Source organism: Vicia villosa, linkage group LG2 (assembly GCF_029867415.1).
Source record: "Vicia villosa cultivar HV-30 ecotype Madison, WI linkage group LG2, Vvil1.0, whole genome shotgun sequence".
Classification (NCBI taxonomy): Eukaryota; Viridiplantae; Streptophyta; class Magnoliopsida; order Fabales; family Fabaceae; genus Vicia; species Vicia villosa.
In genome coordinates, this window is record NC_081181.1 from 209,342,976 (window position 1) to 209,366,113 (window position 23,138).

Sequence of the window (23,138 nt, forward strand, 5' to 3'; positions counted from 1 at the left end):
CACAATTTTCTTGTCACACAGAATCACTTTTCCTGATTGCTGCTAATCCAATTCCAAACCTTCGAGAAGATGGTAGTAATCGAGCATCAGGAGACTGATGATCGAAACCCTAATCCCTCCATCGCCGGCACAAGTAACGACCCTTCCGACGGCTTTGAAACCGCCAGTGACACCGATCTCGGCAGCGACGTCGATGCCAATGACGGCGGTGCAATCAAACACGAAGAACGGGAACATCTTCAGACACAAAACCAACATACTGAGCAAGAGCAGGAGAAGGAGCAGGGTGATCCTCAGAGAATCATTTCCTCTGACGATGCTTCGATCAACGAGGAGGAACTGAAACAGGTTGCGGAATCTAGGGTTTTGTTAGTAGTTTACTTTTTCTCGTCCATCTGAAAATGCCATCTCAGTATTTCTACAGTTTTAATCATTTGATTACAATTCGTTCCTCTAGAAATCTGTGAAAACAATTGGTTTGCAGTTTTCTAATGTTGATTGATTTCTTAAAGAAATGCTTCATTAGGATGAAATATAGTTTTTGATTGGTATGTTTTATGTAATAGAAAGCATTGATTCAAGCAAATGAAGCAAAGGTAGAAGGGAACAAACTTTTTGTAGATGCTAAGTATGAGGAGGCATTAACACAATATGAACTAGCTTTACAAGTTGCGCCGGACATGCCTTCATCGGTAGAAATACGATCGATATGCCATGCTAACCGTGGTGTGTGCTTTCTGAAAATGGTATGGCATCCTGAATAGCTCTTGCCCGCATATTATTTGTGTATAGTGCCTTTCGGCTTTCATACTTGTCAACAAGATGAGCTATTAATCTCAATTTGTGTTTGCTCAACAGCCTCTGCCTAGTGATCTATGTTCGTTCTTGATCTTTCTATGTTTGAATTTATTTTAGGCCATAAGAATATGTCCAAAGTTGGTTTTGCTTTCAGCTCTTTAAGGTTATTCTTACGAACTAATGTGGAAGAATAAAAAAAGAGCTATTATTTGTTTAATTAAAAATAACATTTTGGTTAATGTAAGTTATATTTAATTAAAGTTGAGTTTAATAACCAAATATTGGCATGATAAATAAGTTTTGCATAAATGTCTGATCATATTTCACCGTTTACTTCTAAATAGGTTCAAGTAAATAATATTATGTGACAAGATTATGAATTATGATCAGATGTCTGTTAAACTGCATGCTGTCATTGTATAACCACGGGAAACTATCAAGTTACGACGGGGATTATAAGATATACTCGAAACCATCAAGTTGAGATTAAACCGGGACTGTGAAAATGTAAAGAATGCTCCAGAGTTACTTCCATACCAGAGATTAATTAATAGAAACAGTCATAAGCTGCAGTAGGACAGAAAAAGGAAGTGTAGACTTCAGAGTGTTGTCTCTGATAATAAGTTTAATTTCAGGGAAAGGGGACACTTTTAGAGATATAACCATTATCACCCAACCATAAGCAATTTAACATGTTTTAAAATGTTACTATATTTATGCTTGAGTATCAACCAAGTTTGTTGTAGACTTCAAATTTGAGGATTATAAATTTACTATGAATTAGCTCGGGTATGTACATAGTTATTACTTAGTAGTTCACTAATGCTATAAATCTTAGCAAAGTCTGGATCCCAATTTGTTTCAATCAATATTAGGCCTGTTGAAGCAAAAGAGAAAAAGAATGAAAGTATGATACCCTGTTCTTCATTCTTGCCTTTGTTTCTTTTTTTTAGTAATATACATGTTTACATTTTAATAAAGTTGCGCTACAGAGTCTACATCACTATAGTGTTTTTTGTTTGTGATTGACTGAGTTGTTTCTCATTTTCTATGACACATATCTCAGGGGAAATATGACAACACTGTTAAAGAATGCACCAAAGCATTAGAATTGAATCCTACCTATGTCAAAGCTTTGGTAAGAAGAGGAGAGGCCCATGAAAAACTTGAGCATTTTGAAGAGGCTATCGCGGGTGAGTTCAAATTTTATAATAGGGCAGTGTAATTATACTAATGTCCTCTTGGGTTTTCACCTCTTAAACTTAACACAGGCTGTCTTTGGGAATGATATGTGCAATCCTTAATTTATATACTGCTCTGCTACTTAACACCCTTCTTTATTTGAGGAGTTATACCTACTTTGTTTAAGGGGTGCTCCCATTTCCTTTTGCGAATTACTAAGCAAGGAGGTTGTAGTTTCTTAAATAAGAAGGGTGTAAGGTGACTGTAATATAAATTGCTAACATCCGAATGGTTATTGTGACCACCCTTTTATTTTTTCTTCTAAGATAGATGACTTTTTTTTGCATACTAATAGTATTTGGATTCTTACAAGTTTTCTTCCTTTTTCATGAGAATCATAATCAGCTCTTTTCACTTGACTAAGTTTTTTCTTTCACTAATTGACAGATATGAAAAAGATCTTAGAAATTGATCCCTCAAATGATCTAGCTGGGAAAGCCATTCGCCGGCTAGAGCCCCTTGCTGCAGTAAAACGGGAAAAGATGAAAGAAGAAATGATTGGTGAGTCTTTTTCTCTTATTGTTTTTCAGATATTTATATATGAGTTTTACTTATATTTTTTTGTATGGTGATGTGTGACCATGCTTTTATTGCGTTTCCTGTTTTCTTCATTGTTAAATGCTAGTTTTTTTTGACACCACACTGTATAATTTCAAGAGAGATAATTTCAACTCATTCCCATGTTTTCATCAAACAATTCAAGCTTCAGATAGATGTTCTTGACATGGTATTACAGCCTCTATGACAATTGATTTATAAATTGATATGTTTTCATCTCCATTCTTCGAATAGTGTTGAATTTCAGCTCATCGTAGGTGTGATGTGCTGTCTACATCTACACTACACTATCCCTAGGCTACACTGTGATCGTTGAACTCTGTAGCTAACAAATATAATCATAGGAGTTTATGACTCTTGGGAATCAAAATCAAATTAAGCTTACTATGATGTTGGGTACTTGGGTCTAAACTTCATAGCCCCCAACATTAAGTCCCAAATTAGAAAACGTAAACTGATCCATTTTTGCAAGTTTGAAATGAACCCAAACATAAAGATAATAGGCAATAGCTGGTTTATACATTATTTAGGGAGTCTTGAAGGCCTAACATAAAAGATTGTCTTCTCTTAGAAAAGTGTTGATTAATGCCGTATACGGTATACCCGCATGGATATCCAGGCAGAACAAATTAGTTGGCTAAGATTCATCTAAACTGCACTTGGGGTGCTTAACCACTGCATAATTATTAAAGCTTATTGTAGCTCATTATTTTCTGGCAATTCGGTAGATGTATTATTATTTTTATAAAAGAAGTTTTATCTTAAACTGTGAGTAGTTTGCAACACTGTATTGTATGTGCATTTAATTTTGGCTTCGTTTCACTAGCATCATTTCCTTAGACAAAAGTATTTATTGATGCAGCAAAACTGAAAGATATGGGCAACTCTCTCTTGGGCCGCTTTGGGATGAGCGTAGACAACTTTAAAGCAGTCCAAGATCCAAACACTGGTTCCTATTCTGTCTCATTCAACCAGTAAGTTTAGTTGAGCAAAGTCATGGCAGCATTGGTTTTGAGACTTCGTTGTTCATGCAAGTTACTAGGAAAATTCATATGTTCATGTATATTGTATGAGAACAAAATTATACTACAGTTTTATTTCCTTCAAAGGGCATTGGTTGATTGATTCACCGCGTGAAGAAGATTGATAACAAATAAGTCTTAAATAGTTTTTTGGGAAAAATCTCAAGTTGGACCATTTGTGTGATTCTTACGTCTTAGCAACTGCCAACTGCGATCGGGAGGGAGTTGAAACTACTTGATGCTAGAACTGACCTCAAAACCAGATTAAGCGGTCCAATGAACCGAATATTGGTGGTGAAAATCAGAAAAAAGCTTTTATTTAAGTTATATCTGTGAGGGAATTTACAACTAAATTGTTCATCTTTTGGGAAAGGACGAATTGGAGAATTGAAGATAACATTGTCGATTAAACTATTTGAAGTTCCCACTTTTTTATTTTTAAAGTTGAGTTGATAGACTAAATTATTTGAAGTTCCCACTTTTTTATTTTTAAAGTTGAGTTGATAGACGCCTTTTTCTAGAGGTTCCTAGTTGTTTTGTTCTTTTTTTTGTCGGGGGTTAGCCCCCTTTCTTCGAGGCAAATTGTTTTTGGCAATTTCTTTTCTCTCCCTTATGGTGTGGTCCACACCTCTGAAAATTTGAAATTATCTTAGAAATTTTTGGACATTTCATATTTAAGTTTTTCCTATACTTCATATCCCACTTCAACAATTTCACTGTCCAACCAACCAGTATCACTCTTTTTTCTTTTAACAACCAACCAGTATCGCTCTTTTTTCTTTTAACAACCAACCAGTATCGCTCTTTTTTCTTTTAACTAGTGTCATCCTTTCTACTTCTCCGTCATCCGCTCTTCTACCATAACTCACAATCACAATCGTCATTCGCTCTTCTACCATAACTCACAATCACAATGTCATTTTTTTTGTTAAAAATGAAATGCATGAGATATTATGCTTTGGTAAAAATGAAGGAAGTTAATTTAATAAAATTTTGTTTTTAAAATAAGAGAGATTTGTGTCTTAAAATTTTTTTTTTCAAACCATAATTTTTAAAAAAATAGTATTATCCATGGAGATTTGTAAATATCCGTGGATACCTTAATATCCGGGGATTATCTGTTTAATTGATATCCGCACGGATATGGAGAGGATATGAATATCATATTTATCCAACGGGACATACACAATTATCATATTATTCGTCCCCATAGATATCCATTTACATCCCTAATTCGGATACACTCAATACTAAATTAGAAAAAAAACACAACATGGCCCTTACAAATATGTATATCCGAAATTAGATATAACATAGTGACTCACTCATTTGCGTTCAATTTTGTGAAAAATGGATGCGTCTGAAAATATATTTTGGAATTCTAGAAAAAAAACATCAGGACACTTACAAATATCAAAATTAAGTATAAGGGTGACTCACTTATTTACGTTTAATTTTATGAAAAATAGACGCATAAGGATATGCACCTTCAAATTCTAAGAACATTTTAAATTTTTTATCTAAAATTTGAGAAAGCATAAGGGTAAGAAAAGAAATTCCCAAAATTGGAAAAGTTCACTCCAATGTCAAATTATATATATATATATATATATATATATATATATATATATATATATATATATATATATATATATATATATATATATATATATATATATATATATAATTTGAAAACCTCTATCGAATGCAATGCTAATGTTGCATTACTATATTTAATGTTAAATGAGAAAATAGTAAATTGAGAATGATGTAGGTAATATTAATTGAAATTGAAAGTAAAAACAATACTTAATTTGGAGTAAATAATTTGTTGAAACATGATACTAGTAATATTTGCTTTAGGACAGAGACAATAAAATTCTTTAAACTATCATTTTGGGTGTTTAAATTCAAACCAATTCAATATCGATCTTTAAACTATCATTTTGGGTGTTTAAAATCAAACCAATTCAATATCGAACCGTGATTCTTCCTATAAAATTTAAGGTCAATCACCATTAGACCAATTAACGATTGGTTACAAGTTATCAATTTTAGTCAAGGTTAAGCCAAAGTAATATTTTCCAAAAATATTTTCTTATTATAATTTACCTAAAAAACATAGACTTATCCATGATCAAGCCACAATAAATTTTTCAGAATTATTTTTTAATTTAGTTTGATGTATAACTTTCTTCCGAAAACTTATATTTATTCACGCAAATAAATTTCCAATTGTTTTTTTAAGCAATCTGGTAAATAATTCAAAAAGGAAAAAGATTAACCTCCAATTGTTTTTTTAAGTAATTTTTCAGAATTATTTTTTAATTTAGTTTGGTGTATAACTTTCTCCCGAAAACTTATATTTATTCACGCAAATAAATTTCCAATTGTTTTTTTAAGCAATCTGGTAAATAATTCAAAAAGGAAAAAAATTAACCTCCAATTATTTTTTTTAAGTAATCCGGTAAATAAGAGTAAAGTTGACATTTTATGAATGTTGTAAAGATCAAAAGTACAAGATAATTTTTTCTTTTTGAGCATAGGATGAAGAGAATTTTTCATTGTATCTAATAAAAAAAATGTTGACTCATTATAAATACAATGAAATTTGAGAATTAACTAAAACACAATAAATTCAAATTTGAGAATTACACCAAATATAAATAAAAGATATGTTTGAATTATAAAATTTGGCTATATCATACATCATTCAGAAGACTATCTATTCAGAAACTACAAATTTGAAACCTCCTTTAGAATTGGTTAAAACAAATGGTGCCCCAACAAAAAGTCAAACTAACATAAGATGACAATTAAACAAAGCGGTTTCCTTTATACTTTGACATATTGATTCAAATTTCTCGAATTCTCCAACTCCAAAATTTTAAAAAAGTGTTTATAAGGTGCTCGCATTAGCAAACCACATTCTTCACCGCCGATGCCGAAAAATATCTTCATTGAAGAAATGACGCTTTTATACACAAATATATTGAGCGAATTATAAATGTTAACGAGGATGGTAATTACGGTTATCGGACAATATCCAGCTTGCTCGGTAGAGGAGAGGAGAATCACTTTTTTGCCTGCCAACAACTTTTGAAAGAGTTGACGGCGCATAGAGATTTTTACACATCTTTGTACGGAAAAAAGAACATTTTGATGCAATTCACGATGCTCTTACTTCTAGTGCTAGCGGTCCTGCACAATTTTCAAAATGGATGTGCTTTCTTGAAATGGACCATCTTATAACAGGTGCATATAATAAGGTGTGTACCGATCTGACAAGATATGATTTTTCGGAGACATTTTTCTACTTCGGAGTGACCCACCTCAAGATCCTTCCTGACGCATCATGTGTATTGTGTGGCTTTCAAAATCGCTATATTTTGTTGATGTTTATTTGACATCGGTGTGTCCTATACCAAGTACATCGTTGGAGTGGACGACACATTCTACAAAAGAGGTAGAAACTTGGTCGGATCAATTTGTGGCAAGGATGGAAGAGTTCACCAAATTGAGCGAGCTTGAAAGAGAATCAAATAAGAAAAAGATGAAGGAGTAATCAGTCGTAAATTTATGCAGTGATGCATCTTTTGATGCATTTTAGATTGTAATCGATACACTTATTTTAATGCATTATCGTCAACAATGTAATCTTGATACGATTTAATACATAAGTAATACATATTCAACAATGATGGCGTAAATATCGACTGTTTATGTTTACAAATTTTATGATTTACAACTCTTGTTTATGTTTACAAGTTCGGGATTGATTCTGGATATGCACATCTAAATAAACTCCATGTAAGTAAAAAAACACAACAAGACACTTTTCGAATGTGCATATCCTTAAACACATTTTTCCGCATAAAATAATAGAGTTTATTTCGGATATGCATCTCCAAAAAGTACCCTGATGTCATGCTAAAGTTTTTAAGGTCCTAAGTGATCCAAGACTTATATAAATAGGGTATCTCTCGTCCCATTTTTTCTACAAAACACACCACAATCAGAAAATGAATACATATCCTCACCATACATTTGTTTATTTTAATGGTGAGAAGCCGCCACTTTAATTTAGGGTCAACGAGGGCACATATCTCTCTGCTTTGATATACAAACTGAATACTTTCTTGCGATATTTAGAAAATTAAAGAATTGTCAATCTCGAGTATCGTTCACCCTCGTTTGACAGCTAAGGGAAAATACAGTTCACCAACTTGGAGCTGAAGACTGGTGAAGATTTAGAGGTTACGTGGAGTACTTTACGCTGTTATGCAACAAAAACGTTCGATTGAAGTGAATGCGAAGATTGCAAGATCCGTCGAAGATATTATCAAAATATTGAAATGTCCTAAACTACATGTTTATAATGATATATTAAATTTATATTAATGTATTTATGCAATGTTGAGTGTTTTAATTTAATGGTTTTTGTGGTTTCTAGATCTTGCTTATACTATTTTTGTTTCTGTTTAGAAGTATTAGAGCTATTTTCAGATATGTATCTCCGAAGTATACGAGATACAAGTTCGGAGATGCAACTATAGACTAAAATAATGTATAATAGGGGTGGTTCACTCGTTTACTTTTAATTTTGTGTGAAAAGAAAGCGTCTGAAGATGCATCTCTGAACTCTAAGAATATTTTTAAATTTTCACCAAGGATTTATAAGAAGGCATAAGAATGTGAAAAGAAATGAGAATTTCTTAAAGAATCTTATATACCTAAAAAAACACCCTATGCAATTCTCAAAAAGCCCCTCATTTTTCAGAGATATATCTTTGGACACATCTTTTTTTTGTTTAACGTCATATTGTTCCGGAGATACAGATCCGTAACGTGGTCGGAGATGAATCTCCAAAATTTATGTAGACAGTAACACATATTAATTTGTGAATGATTCTCATAAAACAATGTGAACATATTCTAATATTTGACTATAATAATGATATGAATAAAACTAAGGGTATTCACGGGCCAGTTTGGTTCGATTTTTAGAGAATTCGATACCCAGATCGATTAAAATTATATGGATTGGTTTGCATTGGATTTGAATTTTTTTGCAATAAAGTCAAAACTGAATTGAACCGAGAAACAACGAGTTGATTTGGATTGGATTGATCGAGTAGATAAAAAAATAAAAAAATATTTTAAAAAATATAATTTATTTACGGAAATTAATTTTTCGTAATAATATAAAAAAATATAGTATTAATAGTGTTCAATTGTAAATATTATACTAGCAATTTTTCCGTATTAGATTCAAAAATATCTTACATAAAGGATTTTGAATATATAATTAGTTACTTTAATTAGTATGATAATGAATGTGTTTCATAGCTCTATGCTCAATTACAACAATAGACAAACAATTTTCTAATAATAAATTAAAATAACATAATTTGTCCATATACGAGATTTCACTTTTTTCTTGTTGAGGTTGAATGTTTGGTAGTAATTTTCGTGATAATTAATTATGGTTGATTTGCAGGTAAAAAATTGAAAATCCGATGCCCGAACTAATTGACATTGGATTTCATTGGTTTGATTCGGTTCTTGCCCGAACTGAAAAAATGTCCAACCCAAACACTATGGTTTGATTCATATTCTAGTTTGGTTTGAACTTTGAATTTACCTGAACCAATGAACACCCCTAAATAAAACGACATATATAAATTTATAACCCAAGATTACACAAAATCAAATCCAAAAGTTACACTAAAGTCGATAAGCAAAATCCAATAAGCAAAATACAATCTAAATTTATCAAGAGTACAAATACAATAATCAACTGCGTATGATGGACTATGAGTCGGCCTCGTTCTCGTCTCCCCACGTTCATGCGTTGCCTCCTGTACTATAGAGCTTGCAGAGCCTCTGGCAACATGGTATCTATAACACCCCTCGCCTTAGAGCCATCCAGAAAGAGTCCTCCATCAATACCCGTCTTCCCAATCTCCATGATATGACGACACCTAGGCAAGACATCATGAGCATGATCTACCCTAGCCTGATCATCCTCTAGCATCTCCTTATGAATTGGCCCTGGCGGGTCTTCTAAACTATCTTGAACCATATAAGGATGTGATACCCGGAAGAACCACCAGATGTAACCGTCTATGTAGCTCAATTAGTTCGGTGCTATGGTACTTCGTTCCTCATCTAGTACCACATAATATACATAATCATCAAACATGGAATCCATATCTCTAAGTTTCACAGTGGGAGGAGTAGACACAGAAGGATCTCTATGAATGTATGACATGTAGCCGAACTGCCGCATGACACGCTCAAGTGAATGAGGAGCTGTCAGATGCGACCCGCAAGCCAACCATCCCGAGTATAAGACAATGTCATCAAAGGGAATCGTCTCACAATGATTGACGTATGTATGATAGTGTATATCCTCAAAGACCAAGCGATCAATATACACCTTGAACGACTTTATCGCCTGGTTCCCTCTGAGCGGGGCAAATGCCGAAGCATGCAACTTATCCTCTGTATATGTTTGCTCAAGTGACCAACCGGAGATGCGTGGGAAGTGGTGTAGGATCCAGGATTGAAAAAAAAGAATCATCATTTAGAAACGGTGTTGTAATAATTAACAAAATGACACACAAGCAATAAAAGACCAAGAAATGTTACCATTAAAAGTGTAATACTACCTGTCATTTTCTTCGTGTTCCATATACAATCTTCAAATAATTTAGAGTACAAGTAAAACAAACAAACGCCCTCCAGTTGTATTCATGGGTCTCCTCAAAGTCCTCAAAGTACCGTAGGTACATGACATCTGTAACACCCCAATTTACTCCGTAGAATATTAAGAAAATCAGAGTAATTCTTTTTCCAATTTAGAAATATGAAATTAGGATGTCACACGTCACATTAAATCATACATTGCAAAATAACATCTCATTTTAATAAAACAGATACATAACACTGATATTCAGATAAACCAAAGTATACTTCATAAATATTAAACTTCACATTTTCATACACAGCGGAAATTATTCATGTTCATGTCATCAAAATAAGGTTTACATCAAAACACAACAACTAAACGTTCATCCCTTCCCGAGTGTTACATATCAGAGCAAGACCAGACCCAACAAAAGCAACGGAAGATTAACATCTTCCAAGCTATCCCACAGACACGCTAATCTTCTTAACCTGCACGTTACCAACATAGGGGTATCATTCAAACAGAAGGAGTGAGATATCGAACCATATAAACAGGAGTATGATAAACAATATGCATTTGAGTTCGAGTATCATAAAATCACCGCTTCACGACATTAACATCGCAATTCACATCATAATATCCAGCAAGTAGTTCACATCATAATTCAAGTCACACTACCTCGCGTACATTCATAGAATCAAGTCAAAACACTTCACAATTAAATTACATTCATGCAAAACAAAATGTGACACTAACAATGCACATGCATGTGGTATCCAGGGCTTCAGCCCCCGTCGCCAGTTGCCAATAAATAGAGGCATCAACATGGCATAAGCCTTCGTCACAATTTACCAATTCAGGCTGTCACAAAAATATGCAATGCATGTGACTCGACACATGCGACATCATATCACAACATTAATGATTCATCACGAAGGCATAAGCCTATATCACCATTGTTACCAATAATTAGAGGTAACACATCGTCACTAAATTTTCTACACATCACAAGGTTAACAGAATAATAACACCACAACGTCACTGGTCATTGGCCTACCACTTCATGTCAACACGACACGGCTACAAATCCACGACAGCAACGATCATCAATGTCAAAACATCACAACAATTCACAACAATGTCAAAACATTACAACAATTTACAACAATGGAAAAATCACTTTGACTGCTATTATTGTTTCTGTTATTAAAATGGACTAAGATATTTTCCGGGTACTAATGTTGTCTCTGTACCACAATTATACTACACTACTAATACACAAATTATGCCACTGATAGTATCTCTACTCTATCATTTTAAATTAACTGCTACACTGATATACTCAAAACACTGCTATATTGAATTTATTTCACTCTGCTACAACTCTGCTATTGGTTGCTATTTTTCTACTGATATTACTGTGATATAATCTCCTACTATAACCTTCTATAACCATCCTACTTTGTCAAATCCAAACTATTTTCATTCTATTGTACATAAATTAGTCTTACTTGAATTAATTAGGATACATACTGATGGAGTTATACTATATGAGACACTTAATCACTCTAGAACGAAAAAGAGAGAAAAACACTATGGCCCCCGTCCCCACATATAAGGGACGTCCGTCCCTCCCTCACCCACACAAGGGCGCCCGCCCCTTACACACACCCACGTGGGGCACCCGCCCCTTACACACACATTCTCTTTTCTTCCTCCTCCTCCATGCTTCTGTATCTTTCCCAGCTTAATTAAACCCAAAACCAGAATCGTCCCAGCAATTCCAAAACACATGATGTATTCATCACAGTATTCACCGATTCAACTAATTCGGAACAAATACTTTCAATAAATCACAGACCAATGCAGTCAATCAATATTCAACACAACATCAGTACATCATGCAATTTATTTTAGGAAAACATCACATACCAACCAATCATCAAAACATACGCACAGAGATAAAATTTACGACCTAAACCCCACATACAATTTATCATAATCCCGGTTATAGAGATCGAACCCACCCTTACTTTGAATTCGAAACCACTATATACTCTCCAATCGAATTCCGAGCTTCCGGCCTCCGCCTAATTCTTCCAAATTTCGTGTTCACGGCAATTGCTCCTTATTCCTCTTTCTCTTCTGCAGTTCCACGTATTCTCTAAAAGCTCCCCAAAACCCTTGTTTCTGTAGCAGCTATTCCAAAATAACTACTGATACTTAAAATTTCTCTTTTTATCAACTATAACCAATTAACACTATTCCTCTTAGTGGGCCTACATTCACACCTCCATTTTACTAACACTAACCAATTCAACTTAATTAAATAAACACTCCAATAAAATAAGATTATTCCTAATATTACTTCTCCGATTAAACCGACTAATTTAATCCGACTTTCCATTCGACCGCTCAAACGATATAATAATTCACTTACGTCCCTTAAATTAATTCCGATAAATTCTCAACTTCAACAATTTCCATCAATTGAATCCTTAATTAATTTAATTAACCAATTAATTTAATTAACCAATTAATTAAATTCGGGGCGTTACAACATCCACATAAGTGGCACTCGTGTCCACAAAAATGGCAGTTCCAACCAAATACAACAGGTATGCTCTCATAGCATACACTCCATGTTGCGATATCTGCTCAACATCACCATCAGCCTTCGCTATATCATCATCAAACGCCTCGAAAGACTTCAAAATAAACTTTCAAATTCTACACAATTTTAAGTAAACTAAAAAAACTTCAAAAAAACTTACAATTTCTCTCTTCAAGTGGTTTCTTGATGCTCAATGATGTTTAAATACTAATGTTTGATGAAGTTTGGAGTTGTTTGATGAAGATTGATGAAGTTTCGGTTAATGGGGGTTGGGCAGTGTTTTGAAGAAATGAGTTTTGAAAGAGTATGAGTAAGTGAGGAAGGGGAAGAGACGCTGACACGTAATTGAACGAATAACGTTCGGAGATGCATCTACGTAAGTATGTTGGAGATTCATCTCCAAAACAATTTTGCGTGAGATTTGGTCCGAGGCAATATCTATACTAAAGTTGGGTGCACCCGAAGATGAATCTTCGACATACTTATGTAGATGTATATCCGGTAAATTATTTTCACTGATTTAGGATCTTGTTCAACAATGTGTAGAATTTCAATGCATCCATAAATATATCTCTGAATTTGAGGGCATAAATGTATTTTTGCACAGTGCTTGGGGTGCATTAAGAAATTCTCAACGAAAATCTCTAAAATAAACAGAGAATTTAACCTGCCATCCCCATACACATACTTGACACCCCCCCAATGATGGTGTTATTACTCTTATGCCCCTAGAAATTTGTTTTTTGAAATTTGTTTTTCGCGTTTACCGGAAATTTCAAGGAAATATCAATTTTTAAAAAAATTTATCGGAATTTTCAAAAAATCTGGTAGTGCATTATTTGAAAAGAAACAAAAATTTACGCTACCATAAATTTCAAATTTCCAGTAAATCACAAGAAATTGCATTATATTTTGAAATTTCCAGTTGTATAAATTTTTTTTTTTTTCAAAAAACTATACTGAAATTTTATAAATGAACTACTGAAATTTTGATATGTTACCAAAAATTTCGTAAAACTACCAGAAATTTTGTTCTTATCGTCCCTAAATTTGTTCATGGAAATTTTTGAAATAATGAAAAATGAGGGTGCCAATTAAAATCTGAAGGGTGGCAATAAACACCATGTATAGGCCCATATTGGTGAATGGGCTTGGTTGGTGTTGGCGTGCGTCTTTTCTCTCTCTCGATCTATCTTCCCACGCGATCTGTGATTGTCACGAAACAACAGAGATGATGTATTCGCGGTTTAGAACCGTCGCCGGAAATCTCAAATGCACCGCGAAACGTTTCTCTTCATCTTCCACCACCACAACAACAACCTCAGCCCCGTCTGAATTACAGCAGAATCTGGCAGCGCTGCGGGCTCGTCTGGCGACGGAGTCGCCATCTCTATCGGACTTCATTTCCTTGAAATCAGACAACGCCTACTCCGTCGAGGTTGGTACAAAGAAGAAACCTCTTCCGAAACCGAAATGGATGAAGGAATCAATTCCGGGCGGTGAGAAGTACGTGCAGATTAAGAAAAAGCTCCGTGAATTGAAGCTTCATACGGTCTGTGAGGAGGCAAAGTGCCCTAATTTGGGAGAGTGTTGGTCAGGTGGTGAAACTGGAACTGCCACCGCTACTATCATGATTCTCGGAGATACTTGTACTCGAGGTTGCAGGTTATGCACCAATCATCTTTTTTCGATTCAAGTTTGTGGAATATTTATTTACTTGAACAGTTGAATGTGATGGGTTTTGTGTTGTTTTTCAGATTTTGCAATGTTAAGACATCAAGGACTCCTCCACCACCTGACCCTGATGAGCCCACCAATGTGGCTGAGGCAATTGCTTCGTGGGGTTTGGATTATGTGGTTATAACTAGTGTTGACCGTGATGATTTACCTGATCAAGGGAGTGGTCATTTTACTGAAACTGTGCAGAAGCTCAAGGCACTGAAACCTAGCACACTGATAGAAGCATTAGGTATACATTTTGAATATTTGTGTTTCCTGAAAATAGACTAATGTGGTTATTTGTGTAAACTTGTTTTATCAAATAGTAAACAATGATTAAGCCTGATTTTGCTAGGTAGGTAGATCATATTAAAATAAATGAGCATAGTCGTTAATGCACTTCAAGAGTCACGTGTGCTTTGATTTATGGATATTTTATGAGTTGAGTTATTTGTTTAATTTTCCATTAAATATATGTTTATAGTTATTATATGTAATTTGTCCAAAAAATGATCAAATAATGCCGTCATCCCACTATACGTTATCCAGATATCCCACTTTTAGGGTCGGCTGCTCTGTGCCGCTATTTGGGAATGACTACTCTGAGGTCGTACCCTAAAATGCAAATTCCAAATGCAGTTTCTGTTGATGAGTTTCTCATCAGTGTTGTTAAATATTGGCCGTGGCGGTGCCACGGCAGATATCGGTGGTACATGGGCATACATGGGCATGGCGGCGCCATATCTTGGTTATTTGGCTCTCCGCCATGGTTTGCCATCTGCCATCGATAACATTGTTTCTCATACTTTGGTGTTTATTTTTGAACCGGTACTGTTTATTATTATGGCTTTTAATTAGAATTAAAGAAGAAATCATATGTATTGGGATTTGGGCATAGGGAATAAATCTGAAAGTTTAGTTTGTTTTCTTCATATTTTGTCAAGTAGAGTGGTGGCAACTATATCATTAAGGAGACTTAACTTACTATAATTTATCAATGTGATGATTGTTGCACTGATTTTGTTGCAACAGTTCCCGATTTTCGAGGAAATGCTGAATGTGTAGAGAAGGTTTCCAAATCAGGACTAGATGTCTTTGCGCATAATATTGAGACAGTTGAAGAGCTTCAGAGTGCTGTTAGGGATCACCGGGCTAATTTTAAGCAGTCTATGGATGTTCTGATGATGGCCAAGAAGTATGCCCCTGCGGGGACACTCACCAAGACTTCAATAATGTTAGGTTGTGGGGAAACACCTGACCAGATTGTGAAGACGATGGAGAAAGTGAGAGCCGCTGGTGTTGATGTGATGACATTTGGTCAGTATATGAGACCCTCAAAGCGCCATATGCCAGTATCAGAATATATTACCCCTGAGGCCTTTGAGAAGTATCAGACTCTTGGCATGGAAATGGTATGTCTGTAGCATTTATTCTTGTGACTCTGCTTATCTGAACTTAATTTATTTGTACATGAAAGGAATAATTGCTATCAGCATCCAAAATTGTTGTCATAACTTTGCTGGTGTTCTGGTAATCGTAATTTCAGTCAGCATTTACTAAATTCTTTTCGTGATGGTTTTGTTATATTTGTCATGTAGTAGATATTTGGTGCACAGTATAAGACATAAAACATTTCAGCTTCTTGTTGGCATTTAAAATTTTATATATGTTCCTCAAATGTTGATGGAAATAAAGTCATTTTCGGCATCGATCACGCATATTCAGTGGGTGTAAAATAATATGCCTTGCTAATCAATAGTATATTAACAGTATTTGCTAGTTACAGTTAGCACTCCCGGTGTGGTGGTCCTTCCTAGAGAAATTTAATTATAGTACTTCACCATTCATCACCATTCAAGTGTAATCATGACACACTTCTCTCCTTTTAATTGTTGCATCATGCATTGCATTAATTTTTGGTAAAGCTCTAATATATTAAAAGCTTCTTGCAACAGTCATCATATTTTGATCATGGGTATGAAAATTGATTAATTCTACTTTGCATGTGATAGGGATTTCGGTATGTGGCATCTGGACCCATGGTAAGGTCATCATACAAGGCAGGTGAATTCTATATTAAATCCATGATTGACTCAGATCGGGCTGCATCTTCCTAAAAGCTGATTACCTGTTGATCCATTAATTTTTCTTCCATTTTTGTTATTTACACTCTACTCATGTGCATTATGTATAAGAGGTACATGTTTGCTTCATTCTGTTGAAGCCCATACCATGTGTAATCTATCATTAAAATGGTATTAAACGGGCTCATAAATTCATTTGGAAAATGCAAATCCTTAAGGTTAATCTCTGCTCTTTTTCTCTCTTTAGTCCATGCAGTTTATACTCATAGTTGTATCTATGAAAAGTAATTAGTTTGAATTGAAAGCTATTATTTGAGAAATCATGTGAAACTGTTGCTTTTGAAGTGGTTAGATTGAAGTGTTTATTTTACATGTGCTACTGAATCTGTGTTTATTTGTTAGCTGACAATCTAACTCTACACACTGTCTTAAGTGAAATTGGGACTACTATTATTATGGTGACAACTTGTCCCAAAGCCATGTTTAGTGTTACAGTTACAATCATTATATGGTAGCCTTGTAGAGCTGTGAGGTATTCCTTTTTGGGTTGGGACTTCTGACAGGCTGGTTAGTGTCTGTCTCTTAACCCCTGTGGGGGATGGAGATGCTGAATCACTTGAAAGTTAGATTACTCTAATGATTCTTTTTTGCTATGATACATTACTCAAGCATATAATATATGATAAAAGCATGATTTAAAATGAGTGGTGTTTGCAGAGCAGTTCAAAAGTATTTTTGAAAGGTTAATCGATTTAAAATGGGTGGTGTTTGCATAGCAATTTAAAATCAGGGTAACTTTTCATAATTGACAATTCAAAAGGTATGCATACTTTTTCATATTGTTTAATTTTCTTTTGCTTTACACTGTTACTTTCTTTAGCAAGACATTGCCAACAACCATACCCAGCATGTTTAACTTTTGAATCTTCTTTTACCATTTCTTGCATAAACTATCAGAACTGCCTTTTGAATTATTTTTCCATTTCTTGCATAAGATTTAAGAATTCTCTTTTGAATTCATCTTTTCCATCTTCTTTTGTAAAATATCCGAATCTGAATGATTGCAACGGCAATAAAATTACAAGGCTGCCTTTCATTCTACTAAAAACACGTATTATATATTAATCTCTCCTCTTAGTATCGGATAATGACTTGTAAGGAGCTGATGAGCAAGCTTTATCATAATATAAATCCAAAACTGAACATGAACATTAATGTAGGTTCTAATATTCCAATAGAAGCCTTTCATAAACTGGCCTCAGTGATCTATAATAAATCACCACTAGCTAAACAATGATCACTAGAAATACGAGAGCCGTTGATATTTAGTGTGTGGTAAACTTGAAAAATTACGGCGGAATAGAAGTTACACATACCAACTTTTTAAAATCACAGTGAAAAATGTCTTAAACGTGCGGCGGCAGTGACCCATCGTGTTACCACACACATAGACTTAGTTTAGGAGAATGAGTAAGAGGAGGATGCCGACTCACATGTCATCAGAGAAATATCATACTCCTATTTGATTAAAAACTCCATTAAGCTAAATCTTCGTAAAGTGCTCTTTCAATCAGACGCACGATGGTGGACTGTGTCAATGCAGTTACTAAAGATGTTTGCTTGGATGTGGTTGCTGACGATTGCTGTAGCTTATTAAAGTCTTTTACTAATGCTGATGTTATGTTTATTCCTAGGAAATTTAATTCTAGTGCCCATGTTTTAGCACAATTAGCAAAATCTATAGGGTAAAAAACTTGGCTGGGAGTTTGTCCAGTAGTGGAGTAGCAGTCCTCTTTGTTGTTCTCTTCTTCTCAGTAATGAATCGTATTTTCCATAAAATAAAACTCCATATTACTACTAGTCGACTACCAATGCTGATTTTCATCATTGCCTAGACAGGAAGGCTTGGTGCTAGTGATAATTACAGTGCAAACATGGGAGGAACTCGAGCTTGTTCCAATTCTAGTACCTGCAGAAACATAAGAAGAAACAAAGGAATATGTTTCACCAACTAAGATACAAGATACAAGATGTCACTCTATTAAGAAGGTTGTGACCATGTGCCTAAGGGTCTTGCCAGAATCTAATGGTATGACAAGTTATTGACAAAATTTATAATTGATAGTGATGAGAGTCATATTCCACAATAATGGGAAATAAGAAAAAGAGAGGAGCTAGTGTTATTTAAATTCACGTCCATGTAAAATATGAATCAAAACCTTTATCAATCACGCTAATTTTTGTTGATTAGTTTTATATTTTGTAATGTTATCAAATCTTTTTTCTTTACTCTAGGCAAAAGATTAGTTAAGGTATCCAACTCACTTAAATTTTTTTATAAAAAAAATAAACTTAATTTAATATATTATCAACTTAATTAGATTATACACACAAACGTAAGATTGTACAATTGTACATCTTCTTGAATATCAATATCAAATAAAAGCTATTTAAAGGTCCATCATAATCTTGGTTCATGCTCACTCCAACAACCTTAGTCCTATTTCTCTTTCTATAGCCGTTACCACTTTCCATTTTTCATCAACAATAATTTCAAAACCAAGTTTCCCAATTAACCATGCAACATCTAAAGCAACCTTCTTTAAATCACCACTAAACCATTGCCATCAAAAAATTAAACTCTCATCATAACTTCCACCAAATGGGTTGCTGTATGAGCACCCCAAAAGATGACAAAAATACCCTCAAAAACCAAGAACATGCCATGCAAGAAGCAAAAGTTCCACAGCCACAGCCAGTATCAAAATCACCACCACTCACTGTTGAAGAAGAGTCTGTGAAAGAAGTTCTATCTGAAACAGAAACACCCATTTCAAAACCTCAAAAAGTTTCAATTTTGACACAAGAAACAAAGACCCAAATGCATAACATGGAGATTACAAAGGAACCCATCATGAACAAAGCATTTGAAGAACCCTCTGAAGTTTCTCTCCTTTCAGAAACATGCAGTGTTGGCGAGACTTTCTCCACCACTACCACCGCCACCACCGTGCCGGAATCGAGAGAAGATGAAGTTACAAGCAAGCGAAGAATCAGAGAGGGAACTCGAAACCGGAATCGAAATCGAATTCACTCCGATGTATCAAGGAAGCATTCTTACACAGTTGAAGGGAACAGAGTCGGAGGGAGAGAGAAACGCCGGCACAAATCACCGGCGAGGGTACCCGATATTCTACCGGAGAAGAAGATTTTAGTGAGTGCAGGATCGGTTCGTCGGAGGGAGTTTCCTGAAAAAGTCCGCCGTGATCCCGGCGAAAGTGTCCGCCGGAGATCGAGGTCGCCGTCGTGTCACAGAACTGTTGGCACTGGCAACAGTCATTATCGGAGTGAGCTCAGGCAGACAGATAGGGCCGGCCGGCGGTTGGCGCCACCGGGTAAGTGTGAGAGAGAGGAGGTCATCGGGGAGACAGACGACGGCGTTTTAATGGAGGAGTCAATTATGAATCCGCATGTTTCTTTGGAGTGTTTTATTTTTCTGTAGATTTCAGAAGCACGTTTAAGCGATTTTCAAGGGATTGTTTTGTAGAAGCGATTTTCACATTAACAACTTTTTTGTTTGTTTTGTCTTACAAGTTATGTTTGGATTTAGAATGAGGTTTGTCAAAAATTTTGTCAAACCAAACATGGACAAAATTGAGATTGTTTGAGTGTTTGTTTGTGTTTTGACTGTGTGTCTTTTTCTCATGAAATTGCTTGTGTATATTACTAATAATGTACATCTTGTATTGTTTAGGTTTAAGTGTGTGTTTGTTTCAAAGATTGTAATGTTGTTATCATGAATGTGAGATTAAGATAGCAACATTTCTATGTTTGTTTCATGTTTTGAAAACTTGTGTTAAATTATTTTTCATTCATAGAAATATAATTGACATATGATTTCTACTCTTGTTATTCCTATACCAAAAGAAGGAGAATCTATTCAATCTAACATTGTAGAATTAAAATGCAACTTTCTGAAAAAAAAAATTTAAATAACAAGGTTTAAAAAAAAAATTACAAAAAAAACAAGTTTTTCAAAAAATTTACCAAAGTGTCTAGGTTTTGAAGACCCCCTGGAGTATGCGCCAAATGAATTGGCGCATTAGTACAAAAATTAGGAGTATGCGCCATATGGTTTGGCGCAAATGTGGATTTTTTTTTTTTAATTTTTTTTTTTACTTTTCACAAACACATATACGCCAAATGAATTGGCTAATTCAAGAAAATTTATACTAATGCGCCAAATGGTTTGGCGCATACTCTAGGGGGTCCTACAAAACCTAGACACTTTGGTAAATTTTTCTGAAAACCTTGTTTTTTATGTAATTTTTTTTATAAACATTGTTATTTAAATTTTTTCATCCAACTTTCTATAATCTTTCACTACAAAAACATTTATTTGCATTTTTATTTGCGTTCAGGGTGGTGGTAAGTCTTTTTGTTTTGAAAATAAAATTAAAAAAAAAAACTTATTTGAGTTAAATTGCTTTGTATTGTTTTTTATTTAAAAAATAATATTTACTGAAAATCTAAAATTACAAAAATAGGTTTTTGTTTTGACACTAACATATTACCTATGATTGGTGACCAATAATTCTCCATAAGATACTTTCACTTTGACCCTCACCTATCATCACTCTAATAACCATCAGTTCAACCACTGCATATCATCGTTATATAATTCCGATCACAACCTCACCCATGAGACAAATCTAACAACCACAGTTGATTTATAGTCCGACCACTATGATCATAACTCTAACAAAAATATGTCGACAACAATTACTTTCAACCACTATTATAATATTATTTTATTCAATTATTAAATTTACAAGAGTTTAATGGTTATGACAGTGAAAAATAAATTCATTCTCAATCAATAGAAATAAATTCATTCGTTATGCCATATCAGAAATTTAAAATTTACAGTCTAATGTGGCGGGATTTGTGATTGTAATTGGTTGACAATGTAAAATAATTTTACACTGTCATCGCATATCTTATTTTATCAATTTGCAAATTAATTTACAAATAAACAGCAAATAAAAATGATAAAAAAATGATGAAAGAGGCCGTTCATTTGTGTTTATTAAGTTAAATAAGTGTAAGTTTAACATGATCATTTATTTTTGTTTATAAATTAATATAAATAAATTGTTTTCAAAAATAAAATAATTGTTTTTGTAAATCTATAATAAATTGGATGATTTCAATTAAACCAGATTTAGTTTTATAAAGCTGTTTTTTAGTTTTTAAAATTTGAAAATAATAAAATTTATTTGATAGCTTAATTTTAAAAATTATTTTTTATTGAATATTTTAAAACTTAGAAAATTCAAATAGGTTTTAAAGATTTTAATTTTTAAAATTAAGAAAAGGAAAAAATAAAAAAAATCGTACATTTTTCATTCTAATAAATTTATAATATTATATAACTTTAAAACAGAGAGAATGCCTGCAACGTTGTAGTAATGAGAATATATTAGATGGAGAGAAGACAAATAGCTAGAGGTAGAGGAAAATCTCAGAAAAATATAAAAGAAATTATTAAAAAAGATATCGAGATTAACAATTTGGATAAAAAGCATGACCCTTGATAAAATATTATGGCAAAAGTTGATTTATGTAACCGACTCCACTTAGTGGATTAAGACTTAGTTGTTGTTGTATATAATTTTAAAACAATTTTTAAAAATAAGATTATCAAATATATTTTTATTCATTGAGAAAACTTAAATATTTACAATATATTTTTAAAAAATTTTAATTAATAAAATGATATAAATTACTATTCTAGGATATATTTAACTAATGAAATAAAGAGATGAAAAAGTAGTATGTGTTATAAACATTTATACTAGTGGATGTCCATCCCTCTTCTTATTCTTCATCTTCCTATTCCACTTTAATGTACTTAATTTTTTACCTTCCTTGGGTCCTATAAATAAGACTCATGTTACAATGTAAAGTTCACCCTTGAGAAGAATATAATACAATGTTGCTTCTTCTGTTCTCTTCCTATCTTTTGATCTCTATATAGTTTTAGTTAGTTTTATAATACGTTATCAGCACGACGCTCTCAGGTATGATTTGGAGGAGATCATTGTTTTTATTTATTTATTTATGATATTCAGTAAATATAATCATATTAGGACATTTAAAATTTTGTAATTTTATTGTTCAACAATTTTATTGTAATTTTATGGTTAAGATTATGTAATTTTATTGTAATTTTATTTGTCATAGAATTGATGTATGTTTAAGAATATTATATAAAAAAAAATCTCAGGTAGCAACTCAACTTTAAGTAAGATGGGTTCAGGGCCGGCCTAAACTGTTGAGAGGCCCTGTTGTATTTTAATAATAGGCTTATAATAAATTAAAATATGATTTAAATTGTAATTAGT

At 33.6% G+C, this 23,138-nt stretch overlaps 3 protein-coding genes across 3 annotated transcripts; all 3 read left to right on the plus strand.

Moving 5' to 3' along the window:
• On the plus strand, window positions 1-3,727 carry LOC131653743 (uncharacterized). The gene is made up of 5 exons (XM_058924015.1): window positions 1-348; window positions 567-746; window positions 1,865-1,991; window positions 2,428-2,541; window positions 3,461-3,727. The coding sequence occupies exons 1-5, from the start codon at window positions 70-72 to the stop codon at window positions 3,574-3,576; spliced, it is 816 nt and encodes a 271-aa protein (XP_058779998.1). The 5' UTR covers window positions 1-69; the 3' UTR covers window positions 3,577-3,727.
• Window positions 3,728-14,036: 10,309 nt separating this feature from the next.
• On the plus strand, window positions 14,037-16,964 carry LOC131653744 (lipoyl synthase 1, mitochondrial). The gene is made up of 4 exons (XM_058924016.1): window positions 14,037-14,593; window positions 14,686-14,897; window positions 15,680-16,059; window positions 16,660-16,964. The coding sequence occupies exons 1-4, from the start codon at window positions 14,052-14,054 to the stop codon at window positions 16,762-16,764; spliced, it is 1,239 nt and encodes a 412-aa protein (XP_058779999.1). The 5' UTR covers window positions 14,037-14,051; the 3' UTR covers window positions 16,765-16,964.
• A 2,150-nt stretch (window positions 16,965-19,114) lies between these two features.
• Window positions 19,115-20,563, plus strand: LOC131653745 (uncharacterized). The gene has a single exon (XM_058924017.1). It carries the CDS (start codon window positions 19,394-19,396, stop codon window positions 20,231-20,233), a length of 840 nt encoding a protein of 279 aa, XP_058780000.1. The 5' UTR covers window positions 19,115-19,393; the 3' UTR covers window positions 20,234-20,563.
• The last annotated feature ends 2,575 nt before the right edge of the window (window positions 20,564-23,138 follow it).

What these genes read in the sequence shown, in the direction of transcription:
- LOC131653744 (XM_058924016.1), top strand. Translation starts at nt 14,052, where the DNA reads ATGTATAGGCCCATATTGGTGAATGGGCTTGGTTGGTGTTGGCGTGCG. An exon ending in ACTTGTACTCGAGGTTGCAG is followed by an intron (nt 14,594 to 14,685) that starts GTTATGCACCAA and finishes GTTGTTTTTCAG; the next exon opens with ATTTTGCAATGTTAAGACAT. An exon ending in CACACTGATAGAAGCATTAG is followed by an intron (nt 14,898 to 15,679) that starts GTATACATTTTG and finishes TTGTTGCAACAG; the next exon opens with TTCCCGATTTTCGAGGAAAT.
- LOC131653743 (XM_058924015.1), top strand. Translation starts at nt 70, where the DNA reads ATGGTAGTAATCGAGCATCAGGAGACTGATGATCGAAACCCTAATCCC. An exon ending in ACGAGGAGGAACTGAAACAG is followed by an intron (nt 349 to 566) that starts GTTGCGGAATCT and finishes TTTATGTAATAG; the next exon opens with AAAGCATTGATTCAAGCAAA. An exon ending in GTGTGTGCTTTCTGAAAATG is followed by an intron (nt 747 to 1,864) that starts GTATGGCATCCT and finishes CACATATCTCAG; the next exon opens with GGGAAATATGACAACACTGT.
- LOC131653745 (XM_058924017.1), top strand. Translation starts at nt 19,394, where the DNA reads ATGGGTTGCTGTATGAGCACCCCAAAAGATGACAAAAATACCCTCAAA.